This window comes from Zootoca vivipara, chromosome 2 (assembly GCF_963506605.1).
Source record: "Zootoca vivipara chromosome 2, rZooViv1.1, whole genome shotgun sequence".
NCBI classification, from domain to species: Eukaryota; Metazoa; Chordata; class Lepidosauria; order Squamata; family Lacertidae; genus Zootoca; species Zootoca vivipara.
The window spans coordinates 86,778,176-86,801,790 of NC_083277.1; the positions used below are offsets into that span (position 1 = coordinate 86,778,176).

General features: G+C 41.8%; 1 protein-coding gene across 1 annotated transcript in view; it reads right to left on the reverse strand.

Moving 5' to 3' along the window:
• The window catches only part of LOC118079914 (protoheme IX farnesyltransferase, mitochondrial), a 97,752-nt gene that overhangs the window by 7,287 nt on the left and 66,850 nt on the right, over nucleotides 1–23,615 (reverse strand). The window contains exon 6 of the mRNA XM_035104664.2: nucleotides 9,077–9,309. Coding sequence (XP_034960555.1) covers nucleotides 9,077–9,309 — 233 coding nt within the window. The remainder of the gene's footprint in view (nucleotides 1–9,076; nucleotides 9,310–23,615) is intronic.

Sequence of the window (23,615 nt, forward strand, 5' to 3'; positions counted from 1 at the left end):
CGGGAAACGTATGAATGAGAAAGTGAGAAACTTTATTTAAATCAACACCATGTCCAATGGGTGGGTAAGAGCACCAACATTCAGGAGGGTTCACAGGGAAGGGGGGGGCATGTGGTGAAGTGCAGAACAAGGCATAAATCTTCCGTAGAAGATGTTGACTGCATGTTACTTTGCCACCCATGCTCCTTTGTATCTCTCCTTCTCTAACATCTGCTACATCTTAGTCCTTATATAACAAGCCGTTTGCAATATGCAAAGTCTTACTTATTCTATGGTACCCATATATCATGTTGGTGCCTCTGAATGTAGCAGTGGCTATGACGACCAAAAACACTGTCAAAATAAAGGTTGTGAATTTGAAGCCTAGAGGTTTGACCACAATCCGGTCAAGGCATGACCACTGTTTTGAAACTACGTCCAGGTGTAGCAAGGAAATGATGGAGGCATTTAACAGTTATCATTTATGCAGCACCATCAATATGCATAGTTCCCTATGGAGAATTTAAAAAAATGCAGCACCCTGATCAGCTTATCATCTTAAAACTTGCTGCGGGGTGGATGGGGAGAATAGGAGAGACATAAACTGGCAGTAAGGGTGAACATGGGCAGGATATGCCTTGAGCTTCATTACAAGTGCTTAGGCTTAGTTTCAGCAGAGGAAGATCAGTACAGTGGTACCTCGCAAGACGAAATTAATTCGTTCCACGAGTCGTTTCGTGTTGCGATAATTTCATCTTGTGAAGCACGGTTTCCCATAGGAATGCATTGAAATTTAATTAATGCGTTCCTATGGGGAAAAAAGAAGCACCAAAAAAAAAAAAAGGCGCAGACTCACCCGCCACGGCCAGAAGTCTTCAAGGCTCTGGGGAGGGGGAAGCAGGAGGAGGGCCAGGGGTCTGGAAGGAGTCCGGAAGCCATACAGAGATGAGAGAAAGCAAGGCTGAAACCACGGGGTCTCCTCCTGCCGCAGCCTCCGCTCCTTCAGGTGCTGCAGCTGTTCCCGCCAAGGGCCGCCTGGCGAGCCCCGCAGCTGCTCCTGCCGGAGCCGTGGAAGCCACCGAAGAGGACAAGGGCACAGACGCGGAGGCCACTGAGGAGGGCAAGGCCGGAGCTGCGGAGGCCGCCACGAGTGCCGCGCCGCCACAGGAGGCAGAAGCGGCGGCCATGGACGCTTACTAAAGGTAAGCGGTGGTGGCAGCGGCTTCCCTTCCCCTCGCGAGGCTGCTTCATCTTGCGAAGCACGGCCATAGATGGCTTCGTTTTGCGAGCCGTCCAAAAAAGTGCAAAATGCTTTCGTTTTGTGATTTTTTCGTTGTGCGAGGCGTTCGTCTTGCGGGGTACCACTGTAAGTGTCTGTATCAAAGTTCTTCAAGGAAACTGAATTTGGGGAAAGGGTCTGAAGGAAGTAACATGCAGCATCAAATAGTTTCTGGAGGCAGTTCTAGGCACTGAAGATGTGGGGGGACAGACAAAGGATGGCGGAGATGGAAGAGTGAAGATGATGGGGATGGATATGCAGTCAGAATAATCAGAGGAGGCAGAGTAATGAAGGGAAGAACAAATGTTTGTGCTAGAACTAGGAATGGAAGAGGTACAGAGGTTTAAGAAAGGGTGTCATGTGGTCTCAGTGATGACAGAGGTGAATGATTTTGGTCAGAGGCAAGGGAGTAGGTGAGAATGTGATCGTAGAGATGCAAAGACTGTAGCAGTTAAGGTGGGAGATGACTGGAAGTCCCAGCAAGGTTGCAAGACAGGAAGGGCCATATTTTTGCAAGGCACTAAGGGAAGTTCAACAACTTGCTTGCAAGAAGATATTTTAAACAATTTTTAAAAACTCAACACAACTTTTATAAAGTTAATTTCAGCTCTCTAAACCTCAAACGCTGCCTTTTCTTAAGCCAATGCAATTTTCCTGCTACTACTCTGGTGCCCCCTACTGGCTACTTCGTAACGCATATTTGGGACGTGAGGTGAACTGGAGCAGCTGTCCCATATGGGCCATTGAATATTCTTTATTTGGAAGATGAAAGCACTTGGAACTTAACACAGCTGTGTACAGTGTGTAGGTGACAATGAATTTACTGAGTGGGCTTCGACTTTGATTGCATCAGTCCCTCAGGTGTCCCAATAGCAGAATCACTATCGCTTTTGTGTCTGCAAAAGAAAGCGGGGGTGGGGGAGGCAAATAATCGACTGACTTTTGTCTTATTAAATTTAAAACAGCTGCCTACTAGCCCTGTCCATCTGCCTCCACATTTACTACATGGAGCAACGAGGCCCTCTGTCTTTGTGTGTCCTGTGCTCACAGATCAATGATGACATACCTCTGTCTTTTATACAAACTGAGTAAGAGGCTTCTTGGATCATCATTTTGAAGAGGAAGAGAAGTCTCAAGCCTCTGCTAAGGTCAATGCCAGCTCACATCTCTAGGCCTCTATTTCTACAGCCAGGATAAATTGCTCCAGGCAAAAATTTGTCGTTTTCTCTGAAACTGCTCAGTTACACATTTCGCCAGCAGGCTGTTCAAAACATGATCCAGTTAATTAAGAAAAAAACAAAAAAATTGAAGGAAATAGGAACAAAGTTCAGTGTCACTTATTCTGAACAAAGTGAGGTCCTCTCTTTACTGCTCTCCTTCCGGGCAGACAAGGGCTATACAAATGAGGAAGGGCTCTACACAATTGTCCTTTTCCTCTCTCCTCACTGTTTTGTTGCTAAATCCATCCATCTGCCAAATGTCACTTGCTGATAAGAACTGCCCAGTTTAAAATCCCCCGGTTGTAAATAGATGTTGGCTGACATAATTAATGTCTAGCCCACAACCCAATTTGAATTACAAAGTCAAGGCAATTTGAAAATCAGCCTCTGCGTGATTACCGTTTGTACATACACAGGCAGTCTATAAATTCCATAGCCCCAGGAATTATTTAAATTTTCAGAAAATGAATGAAAATCAGGACAAGATGTCTTTCAGGAAAACAGAAGGTAAAAGTGGGGCATCTGAGATAAACTAAATAGTCTCTTGAGATAAACTTCTTGGGAGCAGTAATACCAATGGCTCCAGGCCACTGTGGGTCTCTAATGTCTGTTACATTTGCGAGGCTGTTATCTGCGCTGCCACCACCGCCTACCCAGAGTAAATCCCCTTAACTGATAAAGCACATTATGGCAGAGATCCCCGCTTGTCACTTCGAGCAAACTGGGTGGCTCAGAATTGGATGTGCTTTCATGGCACGGGGTTGCAATGTTCTGCAGTCTCCTGAGTACACTTCAGATGCTGGGAGCTAGCCACCACTCATGAAAGGATACCAGACCCTATTGCTTTCATAAGGAAATGTGGTAATGCCAAGACTGAGTCCCAGGCTGTACAACACACAGTATGAAATTCCCCATTACAATATTTAAACTTCTTCTTTTTTAAAAAAAGGGCATATCCTCTTTTTGGCTGTATTACTAAACACAAGCCATGATCTCTTGCCAGCAAGAGAGAAGTTTGATCTGAGTCTTACTGCTTCTGTAAAAATGAGACTGCTTTGTTCTTTTGGCATTTTCCACCAGCCTCCCATTTCCTGTCATGATAATGTTCTTCCTCCTTGAAACAGGGGAAAAAAGATACTGGAGGTGGGGTTCCCTTTCGGGGAGGGAAATTCTCTGTACCCGCCTTGGCAAGTGCATGTGTTCGCCTTGTTGAGAGATGCTGGTCCCAGCCCATAAACCTGATTAAATTTAACACTTGTGCATTTTCTGCTACCACAGCTGATGATAAAATTAACTCTGAGTGTTGTCAGTTTAAAGCTGGCCAATTTTACCCAACCAATGCTCACAGAGAAAGGTTCATATTTTAATCCTGAACTGTTCCCTAGAAAAAAGTTACGGTATATGATGTGGCAAGCGCTCAAGACTGGAACTGATCAAGTAAACATACAGTCTACTTGAGCAACGGCGGCGGCATTGGCTATATGCCCTCTCCTCCCCACCTCCCTGGAGAAGCAGGAGACAGTCTTGATAGTAAAATGAAGGAAGGATGAAGAAATGATTCACCTTGCATGACTGGCTTTAGCATAATAACCAGAAAATAACTGGACTGCTTTCTTGAGAAGAAGCTCCCCAATAAAAAGTAAAACATGCCAAGCACTATGGGCAGCCTTAAGATTTCTTTCTCCCCAGCTTTATGTTCCTTATCGCTGCTCAGTAGGGTAGGCTCTTTCCCCCTCTTTTTAACAAGGTGCAAATGTATTCCCACGCTTCTATCTAAAGCCAGGTTGCTTCAGCTAGTTAATTAGGAAACATTAATGGATTCCAGAGATGTGGCTTACATGATGTGGAAGCAGATGGCATACTCCGCTTGTCCATACAAAAAAGCATTCCTAACATCTATAAGAAACTAAAAGGGATGCGGGTGGCACTGTGGTCTAAACCACAGAGCCTAGGGCTTGCCAATCAGAAGGTTGGCAGTTCGAATCCCCGCAACGGGATGAGCTCCCATTGTTCAGTCCCAGCTACTGCCCACCTAGCAGTTCAAAAGCACATCAAAGTGCAAGTAGATAAATAGGTATTGCTCTGGCGGGAAGGTAAATGGCGTTTCCGTGTGCTGCTCTGGTTCGCCAGAAATGGCTTAGTCATGCTGGCCACATGACCCGGAAGCTGTCTGCGACAAACACCGGCTCCCTCGGCCAGTAAAGCGATATAAGCGCCACAACCCCAGAGTCATCCGTGACTGGACTTAATGGACAGGGGTCCCTTTACCTTTACCTATATAAGAAACTATCAACCAACTGCAGGCATGATCCTTTAATCAAAGAAATAGTTTCTGTATGGATACCTTCCCCTCCCCCTTCTGCAAATAAGCCTATGGTTGAGCGTTTTGAGTGGGAAGGGGCAGAAAAGATCCAATGCTTAGTTATTATGAGAGAACATGGGCTAAAAAGCTTCTTCTGAGATTGGCCACTATTACCTATTCCAGTGCCTTTTCCCCCTGGGGGTACTCAAGGGTATGCAGCATAGGGACCTCTCCCTCCTTCCAAATATTAAAAGTGTGGTACTTACTGTAACAACTTCATGAGCACTGCCAATTACTACTCAGAGTTATGTATATAAATAGCATGTATAATTGGCCTAGATTCAGCTAACAAGTCCCACTCGAGGAAGCCAACGTTTGGTGCTAGTTTCTGGCACTTGGAGAGAGACAGATAGGGTTGGGCATTTTTCATATCAAGAAACAAAATAAAATTCAGATTCTGTATTAGGGAATAATCCAAACTCCATGGTCAGAGTTATCTGTGTATATTCCCAACACGGCATGTATTTGTTTAGCAATAACTCTACTTACGAATGTTTCTACTTACGAATGGAGCTCCGTCCACCATCTTGGATGTGGTTTAGATAGGATTTTTTTCTACTTACGAATTTTTAGATAGGGTTGCTTCTACTTACGAATTTTTCTCCCAATGCATTCCTATGGGATATGACTTACAATTTTTTTCGACTTACAAATGTGCGTTCAGAACGCATTAAATTCATAAGTAGAGGTACCACTGTACCTTTTAACAGTGAGATTTTCAAGGAATTTGGTTTTGGTTTTAGTGAGGTGCAGCACAGAGGGGAAGACAGAGAGGCAGCGGAAGCCACAGGACTTGTAATCACAGCCAGAAACACAGTGCAGATAAGTGAACATAACAATTGTACAGCAGAAGCCCTGCTTTGGTTGTTGAACATTCACTAGTCATGTCACAGAGGACACACAGCTTCTAATATGAGCTAAATCATTTGATTTAAACTTCTTTGTCTCCTTCACTGCAGAAAGGCTAGTTAGGTCCTTCTTGCATTTTCACCTTCATTTTCTCTACCATGTTCCCTTAGTTCATAACAGAATCTGTTCACATCTACTACTCTGATCACTTGTGCCTAGAGCAACAAATGCTTTGCAATGCTAAGAAGAATACAATATGCCCCCCAAAAGGCTGGTCACCTCAGGAAGCTTCATTAGACTGACCCTGCATTTTCAGGTCTCTGTAGCCTTTGCTTCAAAAGCAGCAGCATCAACGAAAGGAGCATGCCCACTGAGCTAACACAACATTCCTCTGATCTTTTTGCATGAATCTGAGATCCTATCGTGACTCACACTGCAAAGAGAATCACAAGAGCACTGCAAAACCGAAGGTTATGTTTGATCTTCAAATTAGGAGGAGTCACATAATCCTGGTTGACTTTTGGCTGACTCGGTGATGAATAGTTCCTGTAGAAACACAGAGCATGTGAGCACAGAAGAGGGAGAGTAGGATAAAGGCTTGCACTTACATATGCCCGAGGGCCAAACTGCACACAACACTCAATGCATCACTTGGAAGCATTGCAAGTTATATATATATATATATAGTGATAGGTGCAGGGGAGAGACCTGCAGCTTTAATCCTTCCATCCCAAGTTGTGATCTCAACAAAGGTTGTCCATTTGCAGCATTATTAGTATGAGGGTTAGTACTGGCTCACTTTTGGAGCGATGGGAAGCTCCAAAGCAGGACAATTGTTCCCTAGCAACTGCTATTCGGGGGCCACCAAGGCCAACTTAGCAGCTCTCTTCAATCATTATCCCTTCACATGATTACAACCAAGAGATCATCTTCTTTGGCGATCACTTGTAGCTGAGTAAGATTGTCTTCCATAAACACGGGTTTAACAATGAGTCCGTAAGTGACTGTGGAGGCCAATTCTGGATCAGCACAGTGCTGATCACGGTGTGGATTTGCCAAGCGTGCCTTCCTCTTAGCACGTTTCTCCCTTGCGTCCTGAGATTGAGTGTCTTCAAAGCCCATGACACCTTTGGTAAAGGCTGTTCTCCAACTGGAGCGCTCACAGGCCAGTGTTTCCCAGTTGTCAGTGTTTATGCTACATTTTTAAAGATTTGCCTTGAGACAGTCTTTAAACCTCTTTTCTGGCCACCAGCATTACGCTTTCCATTTTTAAATTTGGAATAGAGTAGTTGCTTTGGAAGACGATCATCAGGCATCCGTACAACATGACTAGTCCAATGAAGCTGATGTTGAAGAATCATTGCTTCAACACTGGTGATCTTGAGACACCGTTGATGGAATCTTTCGAGGAGTTGGAGATAGCGTTTATAAGTGGTCCATGTTTCACAAGCATATAGTAAGGTTGGTACAACCAAGAGAGAGGAGAACAGGGCTGCACTCTGTGGCCCTGCCCTGTGTCCTGAAGATCTGAGGGCTCCTTGAGTGGTTTAGAATCCTGTGCCTACATGCACAGACCCAGGCTCCCATATTTCAGACTTTTAAGCCCTAGTCTTCAGCAGCTGAAGAGGGATAGTGGTTAGGAGAATTAAGGATGTTTTGCCCTGATGTAAGTCACTTCATGCTGACTTACACTGAACTGCACTTCTCATTTTATTGCCAATTCACCCAGTTAAGAAAGATTATTTTGGAACTCTTTGAAATTCTTTTTTGTTTTTACCACTTGGCCAACTCACTAAAAGGTAAAGGTAAAGTACCCTAAAAGGTAAAGGTAAAGGGGTCACGAAGAGTCAGACACGACTAAACAACAACAACAACAACAACAACAACAACAACAACAACAACAACAACAACAAAGGACCCTTAACAGTTAAGTCCAGTCGTGGATGATTCTGGGGTTGCGGCGCTCATCTCACTTTACAGGCTGAGGGAGCCAGCGTTTGTCCGGGTCATGTGGCCAGCATGACTAAGCTGCTTCTGGCGCAACGAAACATCGAAACCAGAGCAGCGTACAGGAACGCCATTTTCTCCCACCGGAGCAGTACCTATTATCTACTTGCACTTTTGGGCGTGCTTTCGAACTGCTAGGTTGGTAGGCACTGGGACCGAGCAACAGGAGCTCACCCTGTCGCGGGGATTCGAACCACCGACCTTCTGATCAGCAAGCCCAAGAGGCTCAGTGGTTTAGACCACAGCGCCACCTGCGTCCACTGCTCAGCTCTAATGCAAGTTTAATTATGAGCATGTTAAAAAGTACAGGTTCTAATAGAGCACACTTTTCTCATCCCTCCACTGTGAGAACAGTCAGTTTATTCCAACTCCCTGCCATTGTTTTGATCCTAAGTGCTAGCAGCCTGGCTCCTTTTTGGTTCAAGCAGAACCTGTCCCTTTTGTATATGCTTGGCTTATTACAAAACCTTCTCCACCGCCTAAGATATCAAAAGCTGTCCTTTGACACTGCAATCTTAGGCATGCATTGAAATGCCTCAGCTTTGCCTGTCTACCTGGCACTGCAAATAGGACAGGTAGAATTCTGGAGGAAGCAATTCTGGAAGTTCTGAATTTCAGCTTCTTGCTTACCCACCTAAAGTCTGCTTCCAATACTGCACAACTACATTTCCCCATTTCACTGGTGCTGACATGCACCATGACTGTCACCTTCACTCTGACAGTATCTACCAGTCTAACTAGATGAAATGGGACTTCCACAACCTTTGCACCAGGTAGGCAAGTCATTATGCAGTCTACACACCCCTGTTGGCCTATGGCCATAATAAAATGATTGAGGTCTTACAGATTGAAGTCTACTCACCTGTCACAAACCCATCTCTATGCGTTTTTAAGGCTTGAATTACTCACTGCTACAAGCCCCCTCCCCACCAGAGGTCATACCTTCTAAAGATTTGCTACCTTGTTCTGTAGACTGACCCTCCCCCCCTCTCCACAAGATCCTATTTTTTGTGATAGCAGAGAAGCTGCCACTCTGCAATCCCATTCTTGAAGGCTTTGCCCATAAATATCACTGGTTCTGAGATTCAAAGAACTGAATGGGTCCTGAACCTAAGATAGTCTTGGTTTTTTGACTGCAAAATGCCAAGTCAGTGGAAGAGAGAGTCATGCGGTACACCATGAAATATGCAGATCCGAAATAATGTGAATGAAACCAGTGGGCATTGGTTAAAAAGACAGCTCTCTATTGGGAATGAAGTCATATGTGAAACCAGTACTCATTCCCACAGTATAGTAACTTTCAATTGGTCCTAAGAAGAAGACACTCAATTCTCTTCCTCCTCATGGTCCCATTCCCACCCCACCCCAAGTAATTCTCACCTGCATCCAGACTGCCGGTTGCTGCTGTCCAACCCATAATTGGGGGAATAGCACCAACCACAGCTCCTACCCATGTATTGACAATGCTAATTCTTTTCAGCGGTGTGTAACAGCATGTATACAGGATGATGTTGAAGGCTCCCAGGGCTGCAGTAAGAGGATTTACTCCAAAGGTGAGCAGAGCTATTCCTGGAACTGCACAGGAGGCAGCAAAAGACACAGCAAGCAAAGGGCTGTAAAAAAGAAGAAACAAACAAACAAACAAGAAAATGTAGAAACATGTTAGTGAAAGGAGGATCTGAGGGCAGATTTTTATTAGTTATCTTTTTATCCAATGCTTTCTTGATAATTCTTTTTTATTAAGAAATCTTAAATTGGGCAACAGGGATAACCACAGAATAAATGTACATTTAGCAAAAATCTACTACAGTGGTACCTCGGTTTATGAACACAATTGGTTCCGGAAGTCTGTTCATAAACTGAAGCGTTCATAAACTGAAGCGAACTTTCCCATTGAAAGTAATGGAAAGTGGATTAATCAGTTCCAGACAGTCCGCGGAGTACTTAAACTGAAGCGTTCATAAACTGAAGCGAACTTTCCCATTGAAAGTAATGGAAAGTGGATTAATCCGTTCCAGACGGGTCCGCGGAGTACTTAAACTGAAGCGTACATAAACTGAAGTATGGGTGTAATTGGTTCCGGAAGTCTGTTCATAAACTGAAGCGTTCATAAACTGAAGCGAAATTTCCCATTGAAAGTAATGGAAAATGAATTAATCCGTTCCAGATGGGTCTGCGGCGTTCATAAACCGAAAATTCATGAACCGAGGTGTTCATAAACCGAGGTTCCACTGTACAGCATATCTTCTTCAGTGGTGTACAGAGAACAATCCGCAAATTTGACCTGCAGGCAAAACAGGTCTGGTGCAGTCCAATGCAGACTGATCTCGACTTAGCTTTTGTCTTCTCGCTCCTGCAAGGAGGCGTTGAGGGAATTTGAGGTAGCTATATAGGCAGCAAAGCTTCCCTACCTGGGAATTTAGGCAGGTGTATATGGAAGTTGCCATTAGGCATGTTAAAGCTAAACATTCACCTAGAGACACACACACACACAACTATTACATTCTATATAGCATAGTGCAAGAAACATGTCTACATATTATCCAAGCTTTAATTACACAATGTAATACTTTCAACAGAAATTTGTGTTCAAAATTTATTGCCCCGATTTAGCAGAATTTATCAGAATCCTAGAAGCTTAAACTATGGGTTTCACTAAAGCTCCAGATCTGGCTACGTCAGCTCTTGACAGTGGGGAAGAAACTATTTTTAATAAAGCATCTAAATGTTGGGTGTAGATTTTTATAGCCCCACACAGACCAGTCACCTCATAGTGTTTTATACACAATTGCAAAATAAGCCTAAGCATGGATGTGCACAGATCACATTAGAATGCTGAGAAGGAACAAATGTCTGCCTTCAATTTAACTTTTAATTAAATGGACCAGGCCAACAATTTGATAAGCTGGAACATGATTTTACCAGCTTTACAAACCCAATTGTGGATTTTGCTGATTTAATTTAGTGGAATGCAATGTTTATCAGATTTTTCTTACAAGCTTCTGAGCCAAGAAAAAAATGTTCTTTTGAATACATGCAGCTTTCAGTGAACCCATTCAAGGACTGACCTTGTAACACTTAGACCTATATTTACACAACAACATTAGTTAACAAGTGGCAGAGTTTTGTCATGTGAATCTAGCACCTTGGAAATGGAGGCAAGCTCATCACTTGATCACTTGGCTCAAGTATCTGTGTAAAGATAGCTGAATGGACTGGTGATGAAGTTCAGAGGGAAGGGAAGAGAAAAAGACAGGGAATTTTGTTGCCACTTCAGATGAGCTATAAAGGATGCTGTACTTTGAACACTGTTGAAATGGAAAGTAGCAAAAACAGGAGATTGAAACATTTTTTAAAAGCATGTTCCTCAATTGTTCAGACACACTTCCGAAACGTGTTTTTTTTTTGAAGCAGACGATAACGGTAAGTTCCCCCCTTTTCAATTTTCATAAAGTGGATTAATGTGATCTAGAGTTAGTGGTGAGTAGCCATGTCGGGTGATACCAAATTGTTCAGGGTGCTTAAAACAAAAAGGGATTGGGATGAGCTCCAAAAGAATCTCTCCAGACTAAGTGAACATGAAAACATTAAAATCCAAATGGAAACTCTTGTCTTGTGAATGCAGAACTTGCTTTAAAATATATGAATTATATTTTTTATATCTATTTACGCTCTGGACATGCCTTTCTTAGGTTTGCACCACTTCATGTGGTATAAAAACAAGTCAAGTGACAACTCTTTGAGGAGCTGGCAGAACACTCTGTGAAAGCCAGTATTATAGGGCTTGAGAGATTTTTCTGGAAAAACACAACTACTTGCCTGTAATACGGCCGACTGTTATTTATCAATTTTCCATATTACTAAATTGACCCTAGAAGCTGTAATGTGCAAATATCCTTTGCTATTGCAATAGGTGATGTACAACTAAAGGCCTAATATTAAAAGCCATGTTCATGCTAGGGAGATATAAATCTCAAAGCACTTTCTACATGAACAAGATGTTTGCATCTGGAATTTGGAAAGGCTTCTTTCATCCAGGAAACAATATTCTGCACTACTGACTCTGCAATATTTAATTCCAGAAGGGGAGACTTTTTTTCACAGTGTGCAATAGAAAAATAGGGGCACTTTTTCCCCACCCGTCCTTGGAAATTCAATGCAGTCACACTCTGAAGAGTACCTGTGTGACAGTGACAGATCCCATGGGGGACAATATGTTCCATTTCCCTTAGTGTAACATCTGCTCTGTTGACAAGTCATAAGCAGATTTCCCCCCCTGTTTGCAGACATAGCCTGGGACCTGATGATCCAGCTGGTGTGTTTTATCCATTTCTAAAATCACTAGGGGTGTGTGTGTGTGTGTGTGTGAATGGCTGTAATCGGGAGTTAGGAGAGAACTTTGATGAGGTATGAACGGATATACGCGGTGTGCCTGATGTACCACCCTGTAAGGCAAAAGGCTGTCAAAGCCAGCTCATCTTCACAAAACAAGTAAATTCTATGAAAATTTGCACAGCTGCCTTGTCTTTGGCAGTGCTCTGAACTACCACCTCAAGAGTGCCCAAGGGCACACAACCAGCTTCTGCTGAAGACAAAGAATATTGTTACTTTACAGAACAGGTTATTTCACTTGCTTTTCACAGTTACCAAGCCAGGGCCCTTCATAAGCTACATATAGATGAGCCAGAGTGCAGCATATGCCACCCTACATTTTTTTCACTGCACTTCAAGAAAGGAAGCACAGAGAAACAGCTGCACATTTTAGAACACAGAACATACCGTACCCAGGGCCATAGCAGTATCCAGTGTGTCTACCTTGAGAGCTGCTTTTGCTGCCTGCATAGTAGACAACAGAGGCACTATTCCAGAAATCAAATTATGAACATATGCCACTGGTCTATTTGGACTGGCAGTGGATCTTTGAGGTCTCGGGCAAAGGTCTTTCCCAGCCCTGCTCATTCAGCTCCTATTAAACACAATATACCAAGAATTGAATGTGGAAAACGATGCATGGGAGGCATAACAGGAGCCTGTTGAAGGATAGGGTACAAAAATAAAATGAAAATAAAATGGAATTCGCTCTTCCACTGAGCTATGGGGGCTCCCTTCTACATTTTCGTAGGCCTCTGCTTCTGCACAGCCAGCTTAGTTTAAAAAGATGCTGCCTATTATTATTACTATTATTTAAATCACCATCAGATTATGGCAGGAAGGAGAAGCTACCTGTGTCAAGGAAGCCGATGACCTTTGCATAGCTAAGAGCCACTGTTTGTCTCTTATTCAGTACACCATGTAATCTTAAGGAATATGCAACATGCCTCCCCTTTGGCTCTGCAAGGATTACATCTCACAGGCAGTGGGAGTGACTAAAAGCTTACTGGGGAAAGATACGCCTGAATGGAGCAAATAATCAGAGAGCTTTTTCCGTCCAAAGCTCACTGACATTTGTCTCTAATAGCGTTTGGCTGGGGCAGAGCCCCTCTAACCTCATACCATCAACAGGGACTGCAGAACAGTGAAATAAAAAGGCTGCTTTCCTGCTCATTTAGATCAAGCTGCCACTGACACAGCAGGGCTTCCCAAAAATTGTCTGTCAGTCTGGGAAAGAACCATTCAATGATAGTTTTGGTGGGAAGGCAATCCCTTGTGAGTAAGAATCAAGTATCCATGCCCTGCACAGTTGTTATGCATTCATATGGAACTCTACTCATCCTGGGCAGTGGACAGCAGTCGTATTACAAAACCAAAACAAAACCACAGAGGCTTTTTTTTTTGGCACCTAATTCATGTGAGACTATAAATCCTTTGAATCAAGGACTTTTGTTACAATGAACTGGTTAAACTATGTTTATATTTTATTGTTTTGAGACAGCTAAATACTGTCTTCCACTGCTGAATAGCAACATGATCATGGACTTGTTTCTGAATTTATCTGGGTCCATCACAATGTATTGCTCAGCTGCTCTCACCATGCCATGAAAGAAAGAGAAGAAAGAAAGAAAGTTCGATCTATAGGAACTGGCAGACAACACAGTTGGTGAAAACAGGCTTCTCCTTTTCAAACATAATTAAGAAATGAAATTGGAGGTCGAGGAAGCTACAGATTGGACATCCATAAATTAAGCCTAAAAACAGGCATTGATTAACTTCTCAGCCCTTATTACACTTTCTCTGCTGCATAAATTGAGATGTAGGCATGCATGCGTGCACACGGTCGTTTAACTCTTAAGTGCATTCAAGGAAATGCTGTGTGCAATTCAACTTTCCAATATTATGGAATTTTGATTATTATTTTATTATAATAAATAATGGAATCTCACTAATGGGTACATGTATACCTCCATCTGAACAGGAGTGACAACATCAGCAGCATAAAAGGGCCCCATTTGTGAGAGACAAAATGCCAGGGCTTTGTGCTTGAGCACTGCTATTTCATTTGGCAGCACAGCCCTGAGCCTTCAAATGGAAGAAATGGTATGTTGAATCAAGCACCGTACATAGCAACTTTGTTGCACACCACCTTGTTCCAAAATGGACTCTTAATTGTTGACATGTTCAAGGCAGCTTATCCAAAACTGAAGTCAACTCAAAGTGAAGACCGGCACTTTCAGAAAATCAGGCACTCTGCCCCACTTTGGGAGAACTGATAGCAACATCATCACAAATGTCTCCTCAGAAGAAAGCTGCAGTGAGTTTGATGGGACTTACACCCAGGTAAGCGCGGAAGGGATTGCAAGATAAAATGTTAAGAAAGCCATAATTGCGTAGGCTTCAGATAACTACACAGATCACCCAGACTCCAATATGTGGCAGCAGATGGTGCATTAAGGATGAATTATCCCTATCTTGCTAACAAATCTCTTGACCGTATAAGTATTTTAATTTATCTAACATGGTCTTAGCTCATTTTTCCAGTTCCCACAGCAGCTTCTATAAAAGAATAGTAATAATAAAAAAACCTAAAAAGAGAGAGCATAAGGGTAAAACAATAGTAAAAAACAAAACAAAAACCTGTTCTTTATCTAGACTCCTACCTAACAGGCTAGACAACAACCCTGAGACTGTATTCATATTCCATAGTGCTCCATGGCATACTCTTTAACACATGCATTGAGACAGCTATCCACAATGAGACAAAATAGCACCAACCAGGCAAATGCCCCTAACCAGCTGCCAGTGCTAGTCTACACATTTGCTTTTAATCAGCCTTCCTGCCTTCCTTCCTTCCTTCCTTCCTTCCTTCCTTCCTTCCTTCCTTCCTTCCTTCCAGTGGTACCTTGTGTTGTGAACTGTCCCCCTTACGAATTTTTCGGGTTACGCGGTCCGGCAGCAGCAGCAGCAGGAGGAGGTGCCATTAGGGAAAGTGCGCCTCATGTTACGAGCGGTTTCCGGTTACAAATGGACCTCCGGAATGGATTAAGTTTGCACCCGGAGGTACCACTGTACTTTTCGGTTGCAGGTACACCAGCAATGAAACACTTCTCTCCCCCAAAGCTATAGTTTCATTGTTGCTGCTGACAACAGGAACAATTTTAAATTAACTTCGCTTTCATTATGTTCTGCACCAACAGGTAAGTGGTAGCATGGCAGTAAAGGTGAGATGGATGCTCCCCAAGACAGAAATTTCATCTGCGTACAACACTGTCAAAACAGTTTATTGTAATAAAAAGAGTCATTGTGAGCACATTTTTTAAAATGTCAACCCCACACTGATTAGGAAAGGCAGAATCACCAAACAAGTTGTTGTGAAGACAGAACATGAATGAAAAATAGAAGCCTTAATGATGCTGGAAAGGTTTTCAATTTGATGATTCATTTGAACAATGTATTCACATATTGGTTTCTGAGGCAGAAGTGTTAGGCATATAACCTTCAATTAGTTATAAATGCAAACAGACTTCACAAGCCTATTTTTCCCCTTGTCAACATTGTCTCATATAATGCTGTTCAGACTTGAAAGGCTGCGTCCCTCCTACAGTTTCGGCTACATTCACGTAAGCAAAGCTAAACCACATTAAGTACATCTGTAGGGGATGTTTGGGCATAATTACCACACCACTGTACTGTTCACACTTGCAGAGCGGTGTTGTGGACAAGTTTTGAAAGCTCTACGTTCTTTAGAAACAAATTTTCACAAGGTAACATTGTGACCTCTTCTAAAAGCAAAGACCTGCATCTTTGCACTGCTCTCAATGCATCAAGTATGCAGTTGTTCTAGAGCAGGCATCCCCAAACTGCGGCCCTCCAGATGTTTCGGCCTACAACTCCCATGATCCCTAGCTAACAGGACCAGTGGTTGGGGAAGATGGGAATTGTAGTCCAAAACATCGGGAGGGCCGAAGTCTGGGGATGCCTGTTCTAGAGCTCTAGACACCTTTTCCACAGCAGGTTCATGGATGGTGAAATTTCAATAATTTCTACAGATAACTGATGCCTTTACTGTTAGAGAAGTCATATAGTTATCATTTTATTTCAGATGTATGTATGTTTCAGTACTTGAACCTAAAGGCATTTGTGAGAGAAATGCATGTCTGTTTGCATAGGGGACGTTCTTTATTTCCACTTCTTACCACACTCAACATCACTCTGGGGTGTCTTCTAATTCTCAATAACATTTTTAAAGTCTCTTCCCCCCCCGGGGGGGGGGTCTACACTGGGAAAGGGGAGATGAGAAAGCCCTGATCTATGAGCAGATGTCCACCCACACATCCAACTCCAGAATTTTATTATCTAAACTTTTTTTTTTGTAAGTCATCAGTCCTCATGCCCAAGGAAGGATATTTAAAGATCTAAATCAAATATACAATGCCCACTAATTTTCAAAATTTATGACTTTTATGATTTTGCACAATTACAGATAGTACCACCAGGATCTTTGCCACCTGAGCCATATAGAACACTCACCTACAGTACAAGGAAACACTTCCTGAAGTGACATAATTGTTCAAATTTCAGAGGGAGATAGGCATCCACAAGGAGGTGTAATGGATTGAGAGGGAGAACCTTACCAGTCTCAACCTTGGTTAGAAATAAATATAGGAGTACTTTTGGATATGATAGGGTAATCTTTTCCACATCAAAATGCAACCAGGGCAGTACCCTGTCACTCATTAATTTACAACACAAATGGCTCTTGTGCATTGCCTGGTACTGATTGTCCCACCAAGTGCATACACCTACTTTTTAAAAGAACAAACACGTGGCATCTTTGGCCATTTTGCTATCAAACAAACATCCCTTCCAGTAGGCACCTATATCCTTTGTTTTATAAAAATTAAAACTGCCTCTTGGAACCCTGGAGATAAGTTCTGCTGGCAGGCACTCTGTCTGACTCTTGAAACTCTTTGTGTCAGCATCACCTGTGGATGCACTACTGCGGTGTATCACAAGTCTGTCATCACAAGTTCCCAGCATGCATGAATCCAACACACCTGAACCTACTGTCTTGAGAAATACTGAATCACCCATGTGGTTGGAAGGTCATCTCTGGTGCTGTTGAGTGGGGAAAGTGTTTCCTTGAACTGCAGAGTTGCATGGTTAGAGTTACATTTTAAGGTCCAGTGTGTTTTTTCTGATTTTCCTCCAGATAGGAAATGTTTATATTTGAAATATTTAAACACTTGCAGATTTTATGGACCTGAAGTACATCTGCATTCTTTATTTTCATTTATATTTTGGTGTATCTGAAGATGCTCCCTCCCCTTTACATAGAGACTGTACTGTGATATATGCAAAGTCACATTAGTTTATGCTGGGTGCTGGGTGGGGTTTGTGTCAAGTTAAAACTTTTGACGGAGAAGGATTCCCTTCATTTAGTTTCAGCTTTGTGGTGGTAGTGTGAACATGTGCACACAATGGGGGGAAATAAAATCAAATAAAGAATCCACTTGAGTAAATGTGCTTTGAAAAGACATGCAGAGTATCTGCAAACCAACACAAACAACATAATCAGTACAAGCAAACTGATAAAACAACACATCTACTTATGTAAAGAACTAGGAAGAAGCAACCAAACAGGATAGAAAAGCATAGACAGATCTTAACTGTAAGCAAAAGAACGAGTCATTAACTAGAGGTAGAGCAACACTTAACCATGACATGGTACAACCCTAGCCATCGTCATCTTTACTTCCCCACAATTCCCATGGGGTAGGTTGGCATTAGCCTGTCTCCACACACAGATGTATCTGCTTGCCTCCACAAGGTTTGGACTAACTTGAAAATTACAATGAAGGCAACATTCATAACAAATTAAGGCGCCACCACAAAAAATCAAATCCTGGCAATTCCTCAGTGCTGAAAGCACACAGCAACTTGCTCAGCACATCTTTTGAGGCAGTTATATTTACATCTGGAGTAATGCAAACCACATTTACTAGTATTTTCAGAAGGGAAGAATAATCTAGTAATAAAAATAATAAAAGTGAAACTAAATCTGGAAGAAATATTCCTCATACCAGTAGCTGTTTCGTGGAAGATTTTTTTGTTTGTTTGTTTTGAAAAAAATAAACAAAAACCTGAAGTCCATAAACTAACTCTTGTTATAGGCACATAGTGTCAGAATTACAGCAGATCAACAGCCCATCTGTGTGTGACTATCAGCCATTCAACAAATAGACCCAAAGCTTTAAATCAAAACCGTTGTAAAATTGCACATTATGTAATCATTTAATGAAGCTGTATGTGGTGCTTGTCACCTACAAAACGCTTAAACACAGACAGGGAAAAATATGTTTTTACATTCAATTACTGGTTTTAATCAGAAATTTCCTTCTTGTCTAATGAGATATATCTTCTAATTAAAAGGGAGAAAAAACTATAAGCACAAGGATTACAGATTTATTGCTAAAGCTACCTTTTCTTGCTTGATGGGGGACACAGAGGCAATATCAATTACAGCCTTTAAAAGCAGGAAAGCTGGTGTCGCACTTTTTGCCACCATCTTTCCCTGGCTTTCAACCGCTTATGAACAATCAGGAAAACTGATGATGGGATCTGCTCTTGCAAAGACACAGAATTACATTAACCAACAGTGTAATGAAGTAAAAGGGCACTCATTTAAGCAAACAAAGTGGGCATTACAAGAGGAGGAAAAAATACTAATATGCATATTCACTTATTTCCTCACTCGCTCATGCAAAAAGGTTCATGACTCATGAAAAAGGCTGGAGGCTGTTTGGTTTTAAAATTGAAATGCAAAACTAAATTACAGCTTTAATTGAGATCTCAGGCTTCCTTCCATCAATCCAGGGCATTGGGAGGAGGAGTCCCTCTCGGCCACTCATGCCTAAAGCCTGAGAGACGGTGCTGCCCTTGGAGGGAGGGACAAAAATGAGAAATCCTGTCAACTCTTTCCCATGAATTATTTAACTCCCTCTCTACGTTAGAAATAAATTAGTGGTATGCCTGCTCTTGGACATCTAGTGTTGTATTAATCTTCTCAAAATAGTAGTTGGTGCCAGGTCAAGAAGGGCAAGATGCAGCAGAAAGCCCTCTATGCAAGTTCTTGGCAGAGTACTGAGCATCTCAGCTATAATATTTGGCTTCAAGCCACCAGGCAATAGTAAGGCAAATAAAGAACCCCAAATCTGTCATTGTTGTAATCTGTACAGACTTTTCAGTTTTCAATGTATTAAATGCAGAATTATTAAGATCCTCAGGCATTAGAGGTAAAACACACTTATAAAACGGATAGAGATCGAGGACAGCTAGGAAAAAGTATCTCAAGCAACTCTTTCCCCCTTTGATTTCTGTTTTAGGACAATGCCCCCCCTCCCCCCGTTTCTTCATTGTACTTTACCATCAACTACTTCATGCTGGCTGCAAATATTCATAACCACATGAAAAAAATATCTTGGAATATATTTGGGGTTAGAGTTCAACCAGACCTTACACTGCAGAAAAAAATGTCCTCGGCAGGCTATGGAATACCTGAAAGTAGTACAGGTAGGTGAATATATAATTTTGAAAACTGCTTGGGTGGCGGGGAGGGGGCAGGGGGAATGAGGAAATTCAGAAGAATATCCCTCTAAACTACCTCTACATAACTATCTCTAAATAACTACAGCTAAAATGCTTTTGCTAAAAAATTTAAGCTGGGTTGTAAACTCCCGAAATAGTACAAACATGCAACAAAGATATTGATAATTGCATACATCCTTCTAGCTGAGAAGGGGGCTAGTTCTACCAAGTGGTAAAGTGGAGCTCCTAAAACTCCATAGGGACGTAATAAATGGCTCCATGCTTAAAAGCACTTAAGTAAGGAATTTTGACGGTCATCATAATATTTTATCTCCTGATAAAAAGATTTAACAACCAATTGTCTGAAAAGGCAGAGATGTCTTTGATGTGCTCAGGCTTAGAAAAGAAGCACTCTTGAGCTGTTAATATCTCTTTTTGTCTACATGGCAATCCAGACTCATCAGTAATAACTTGAAGGTGGTCTTGATTTATCTTGATTGTTGGAGAGAGATGGAGCATGGACAGTAGGCCGAACATCCCAACACAATGGTGCATTTCTGTTAACTTGCAGACAATTCATGGATAACACATAACAATAAGCCAAATATGACTTAGCATGAAATAGCAGATGTGCAGACTACCAAAGAGGATATTGTGGTAGCGTTGCTCCTTCCCAGTCATTTGTCTGCTGTGTTGAGATAAGGAATGTCTAATGTATAGACATGCTTAGTATGGATGTTTAAAAATGGTCTAGTATACTAGTATATTATGCTGGTCGAGTACCGTAACAATAAACTAAACTAAACTAAACTAAACTAATGATATAGCATCTTAAAAATAATCTGGCTAGAGAAAAATTATTAATTTAACAAAGGATACTAAACCCAACACTCAAATCTCTTAAATCTGATTTCTGACATAAAGTATTGTAAATAAATCATTATGTATTATATTGGTTATTGTACAAATAGTAAAGCTGTGTAATTTAATTGTTTCAGCAACCTATCAGTATGCATGCTTTTCAGGAAATACATTCATCAAAAACTTAGAATCTTTTTTTAAAAAAAGCCCACATAATTATTTAAATAACCTTGATTGGTTTTTTTTAGTGATCCAATCTGAATGAAAAAGTTTGGAGAAGCAAAGTGTCCCTTGGACCCTCGAGATGGCATTTCTACTCCAAGCTATGTTACTGCAGTTGCCAGCAAGTCTACTTATTTGCAAAGGAATAAATATTGGCTGTGGTAAAATATCACATAGCCGTGTGAATTCACTTTTTTCTAAGCAAGGAAATAGCTCAATGCATGGCACCCCAGCTTTGCTGTCAACAGAGTATAGAAGCTGTTGTTTGAAAATGTAATTGACACTGTATTTTAACCAAATTGGAGGCAATTAGCTTTCCCAGATCCTAACCAATGTGAGTTGCAGATGTTCCATCTCCTCTGCCCAGAATTAGTGACTTGAGAGCACTATAAACAAGTCAGCTAGGTTTAAAGTAGTCACTTTGTTTTCTGAAAACAGACCAGTCTGTTTTTCATGCTTACATAATTCAGTGCTGGACCAATACATTTTCACGAATGTTTTTTATTAGGATAGGGACTAAGCATAAGGCAGGGCACTACAAAGAAATTTAAGGATTGGAATGATGAACAGAAAAAACTGCTCTTCTAATCTGTACACCAACTTAGCTTTCCTACACCCCCCAAAAAAGCTTTCACTAGAACCTATACTACTGTATAAGGAAGCCCCAGTTCACACGTGTGAGGTGAAAGTGTGGTGGGAATAGAAGCCTGAGGACCTTCACTCCGCCGAACAGATAGTGTGCAGTGAACCAACCCCCTGGGCAAACTGCCAATTGTGTGATTCTCCTCCTTGAAAAAGCAAGGGAAAACTCATATGAACGAGGTCTCAGTGCAGCTCAGAGCAAACCATTCTCCAAGTGTGCAATCCTTATGTGTTGTCTCGGGCTGAAAGTATGATCCAATGCTAAAAGACACCATCACAACCCATTTTACTTAGAGCGGAGTTTGATTGCATTACTGTATTGAAATAAGACCTGAGTGCAAATGGTTCTGAAGTTTCTCAGAAGGTCAATTTTACTTCATCCCTTTAGTGTCAAAAGGAAGTTTCCCCTCCCTGCCAAAAGGATTCCTTGGGGAGGGGGGGGGGAAAGAGTCTACCAAAGGCCAAATCTCTTCCCTCTCAGGCCCCAGGCTTCATGCTGCTTTCTGCTGCCAAGGATATTCTCTGGCAGCATGCATATGCCAGCCTTATCTTCACCCATTATTACTAACCTACATATCCTACATATACTATTTGCAAATGCATTCTCTGACTGCCTATCCTTATGTGGCCAAAATGGTACCATCCAAACACACGAGGGAAATTACAGTGGGAAGCCCAAGCCTTGCAGAAGTACACATTGTGGGGTTTGTTTTTTAAATGAAAAAAACTCCCCAAAGCAGGGTGAAGGAGAAGATATCTAAAACAGGCCGATGGTAACTGAGTGTACTTAGGAAGTAAAAAATGCTGACTTGACTGCTGGAGAGAGAGAGAAATGAGGGAGAATGGAAAAATCATAGCTGCTTGGCTGAAACAAGGAACAGAAGTACTTCACCAAGAAACAGTGTGTAGCAGGCCCCACTTATTACTGTAACATTATAATATTCAAAGCTGTCCATCATCAGTTTTAAATGTATAAAAATACCAATACATTATTGTTCTGAGTTTGAATGCTTCTTTCTGCCTCCCAACAGTTTTGCTTCCTCTGCTACCCTTTTCCCATTTAGGTTCTAATAGTGTCTGCATATAGCACACTAACTTTTGAAGCCAAAGGCTGGCCTATCACCATCTTCAGGTTCACAGTAATAGCTGCAGACCCTCTTAATTCTTTATGCAGAAAACCTTGAACTGAGCAGGCCATTAGAAATTCATAATGAAGGCAAACTAGCAAATAAGTTAAAACCCAAATTCCACTGCACGGACAGGCAAAGGCCCAGGGTCCCCTTTCAGCAGGATTTATAGCACAATATTCACTGTGACTTTATCAAGAAGATTCCAATAAAATGTGTGAGAGGGCTCTTTGTGTATCTTAGCCTCTGGAATGCAAACTGTGCAGCAACGGCTATTCTAGCAATGCCTAATTAAAGTGTAAGCTCTGGTATCTGACTTGCCAAGTTGATAATGTGTAAGCTGTCCCTTGTTTAAAGGCCTTATAAACTCAACCATTTATAGAAGAAATGCACTTTTTACGTGACTTACTGTAAACAGAACTCAAGGTGCAAGCCATTTACTATCCCTGGCAGTTCGGTAATGGACTTGCTGAGTGGTGTCATTTCTGAAACTACTTGGCACATGTTGAATAACGGGGCTGCTGTGGTTAAGTAAGATAAGGTCCCACTATTAAAAACAGAACTGAGTGCTAGGGAGTTGGATTGTCTTAAAACAAAATGTACAAACACAAATCTGAATAAATTTGACAGACTCCATAAGGGCTAAACACTGAGAAAATGGCAGGCTTATCCCAGAGACAAGATGTATTGCTTCACAAAGCAGGGTGGATATATTCTTTATAAAAATAATCTGGTAGCCCGTAAGAAACATCGCTCTTGATGTGTTTCCCCCACTATTAGTTACACTCTGATTTTGGATATACACCACTGAAGTTGCAACACACCTACATTCTCATCTGAACAATGCATATAGGCAGATTTATATGGGCACTTATGCACAAGGGCAGAAATAAAGACAATGCTCAATGAGATAGCTTATTAGTTGCTTATCCCTATTTCCTTGGCTCTAGTCTTCAATTCTTCTTGGAGGCTCCCAAAACCCACTTACAGGATATATCCTGGGGATATTGCAGGCAACAGTCTTTCTTGCCACTCAGAATTCTCCCCAGTGCTGAAAACACAGACAGTTCAACTGAAGTGTTTCACTATCCCTAGGAGGACCTCCT